Source organism: Camellia sinensis, chromosome 6 (assembly GCF_055761805.1).
Source record: "Camellia sinensis isolate YWXY chromosome 6, ASM5576180v1, whole genome shotgun sequence".
Classification (NCBI taxonomy): domain Eukaryota; kingdom Viridiplantae; phylum Streptophyta; class Magnoliopsida; order Ericales; family Theaceae; genus Camellia; species Camellia sinensis.
Window position 1 is genome coordinate 42,052,701 of NC_138966.1, and position 2,255 is coordinate 42,054,955.

The 2,255-nt window shown below is 41.9% G+C and overlaps 1 protein-coding gene across 1 annotated transcript; it reads right to left on the reverse strand.

Annotated features, from left to right (window-relative positions):
• Window positions 1–740: 740 nt before the first annotated feature.
• LOC145793276 (uncharacterized) lies at window positions 741–1,280 on the reverse strand. Its single transcript, XM_082876062.1, has one exon. It carries the CDS (start codon window positions 1,278–1,280, stop codon window positions 741–743), a length of 540 nt encoding a protein of 179 aa, XP_082732188.1.
• Between the last annotated feature and the right edge of the window lie 975 nt (window positions 1,281–2,255).

Below are 2,255 nucleotides of genomic sequence, written 5' to 3' on the forward strand. Positions count from 1 at the left end.
CTTTACTGCCAGCTTCAGTTATGCCCTTTCTGGTGAGTGTTTGGCTTGGCTTCAGGATGAGACACATGTTGGGCCGTCCTTGGCTGTAGAGACTTCTGAGAGTGCAAGCAAGAGACAGAGAACTATCACTTGACTTATCTATGCCCCTAGTTTATTGCTTTGATTTTTGTTTTCAAGTTTTATGATGTAAAAGAAACTTTGATTTAACCTGAGAGTTGGAGGGGTGTACTTGTGTTGAAATTATGTAATTAAAGTTGTGAGTACTGAAAATTTTCCTTTTGGGTCTAAATAATGGTCTGTGTTGTAAAAAGTGAAATTTTGAGAAAATCAGCTTCATTAAACTTTCCAAAATAATTTTCGCAAACGGTCATTACTTGACACATATGGAATCAATCCTCAAGACGTACAGCCCCGAATAAAAAAAAATCATAATTGCCCACAACTGCATTACCTTCACTATTGTTTTTCCCCTTGTTTTATCTTGCAGCTGGCCCCTTCAGCCAAACGGAGGTAAAATAACCAAATCAACCGATGGTGAGATGGGCCGAGCAACAAAGGATAGGACAGTTGAGTTGAAAATGGTTATGGCCAAACTTTAGGATGAAGTTGTCAACATATCCCAAAGATGAGAATCAGGCCTTATGTAGTTCGGTATCCTTGGACATAATACAATGCCTTCAACCTCCTCTCATTAAACAACCTTAATTCTTCGAATCTGTTCTACTGCCAATCTGCCTTTGCTATTTGACACTTGGCCATAATTCTCTGTGACGGTACTTCGATCTTAATCGGCAAAACAACTTCCATCCCATATACCAGAGAGCAGGGGGTTGCCCCTGTAGATCTTTGAATTGACGTTCTACAACCCAGAGTGCAAAAGGTAGTTTATCTGGCCAGTCCTTGTAGGTTTCCACCATTTTTCGCAGGATGTTTTGTACATTCTTGCTTGCAGCTTTAATGGCTCTATTGGTTTGTGGTCTATATGTTGATGGCTTATGAAAAGTCATGTTGTATTTCTCGAGCAAATCTACCATCTCCTTCTTGAAGTGTGAGCCATTATTCGATATGATCTTACTTGGCACCTTATACCTGCAGATGATGTTGTTCTTGATGAACTTCGCTACATGTGACGCTTTCAACACAGAGTATGACTGCGCTTCCACCCATTTGATAAAATAGTTAATTGCCACCAAAATGAACTCGTGTCCATTCAAACCCTTTGGCCAGACTGTTCCAATGATGTCAATTCCCCTGACTAAGAAAGGCCATAGTGAAGTCATGTTGTAAAGCTTTGATGGCGGGATATTCATGCGATTAGCATGGATTTGACATTTGTGGCACCGCTGAACAAAGTTGATACAATCATCCTCCATGGTTAACAAATAATAACCCTACTTGAGGATCTTCCTAGCCAGCATCACACCATTCATGTGTGCTCCACATTCTCCTCCATAGATGGCCTCCATAAGACGTTTTGACTCCTCTTCTTCAACGCAGAGCTTGCGCATTCCCAGATGCCCCTTTTGTATAGCTTACTTCTGCATATGATGAACTGAATGCCTAGATGCCATATTCCTCATTTATCTTTGGCATTTTCCCCTTGTGGGTACATGCCCTTTTCCAGGAAGTTCCAAATATCATGATACCAGGGGTTCTTGTCCTGAACTCCGTCTACTGCAGCTATTGTCTCGTAAGCAGGCACGTACTTCTGTTCAATAACAATCGGATGCATCTTAACCCCGAGCAGTATGTTTACCATGAAGGATAGAGTTTCCAACGCATCAGTAAATCGATTTTTCTCTCTTAGCAGATGTGTGAATGTCAGTTTTTCAAACCTTGAAATTAGAATGTCTAGGGTCTGATGATAAACTTTCATTTTCTCTTCTTTGACCTTCCAATCTCCATTGGCTTGAGAAACAACCAGGTTCGAGTCTCTGATGATGTCCAACCTTCTTGCCCCTAGTTCTGGGGCAGCTTCCAATCCAGCAATAAATGCCTTTGTGGGAGCCGAATAACAGGGGATGTAAAGAGGCCGAATACACACTTGGAAAGTCAGGATATGTATTATATTCGGCCTCGTCTTGTACGATCTAGAAGCCGAACATCCTAATCGGCCATAAAACCAGCTGAGCGAGGAGCCGAGTGGGAATTCGTTTACGACAGAAGGAGCCGGATGAACAACCACATGGTAGATTAAAAGTGGGCCCGACCCTGAGGCCCAAAAGCGAATATAAATAAAGGAACATCAGCCAAAG

Bases quoted from the DNA above. Each gene is read 5' to 3' on its own strand.
- LOC145793276 (XM_082876062.1), bottom strand. From the start codon at position 1,280: ATGACTTCACTATGGCCTTTCTTAGTCAGGGGAATTGACATCATTGGA.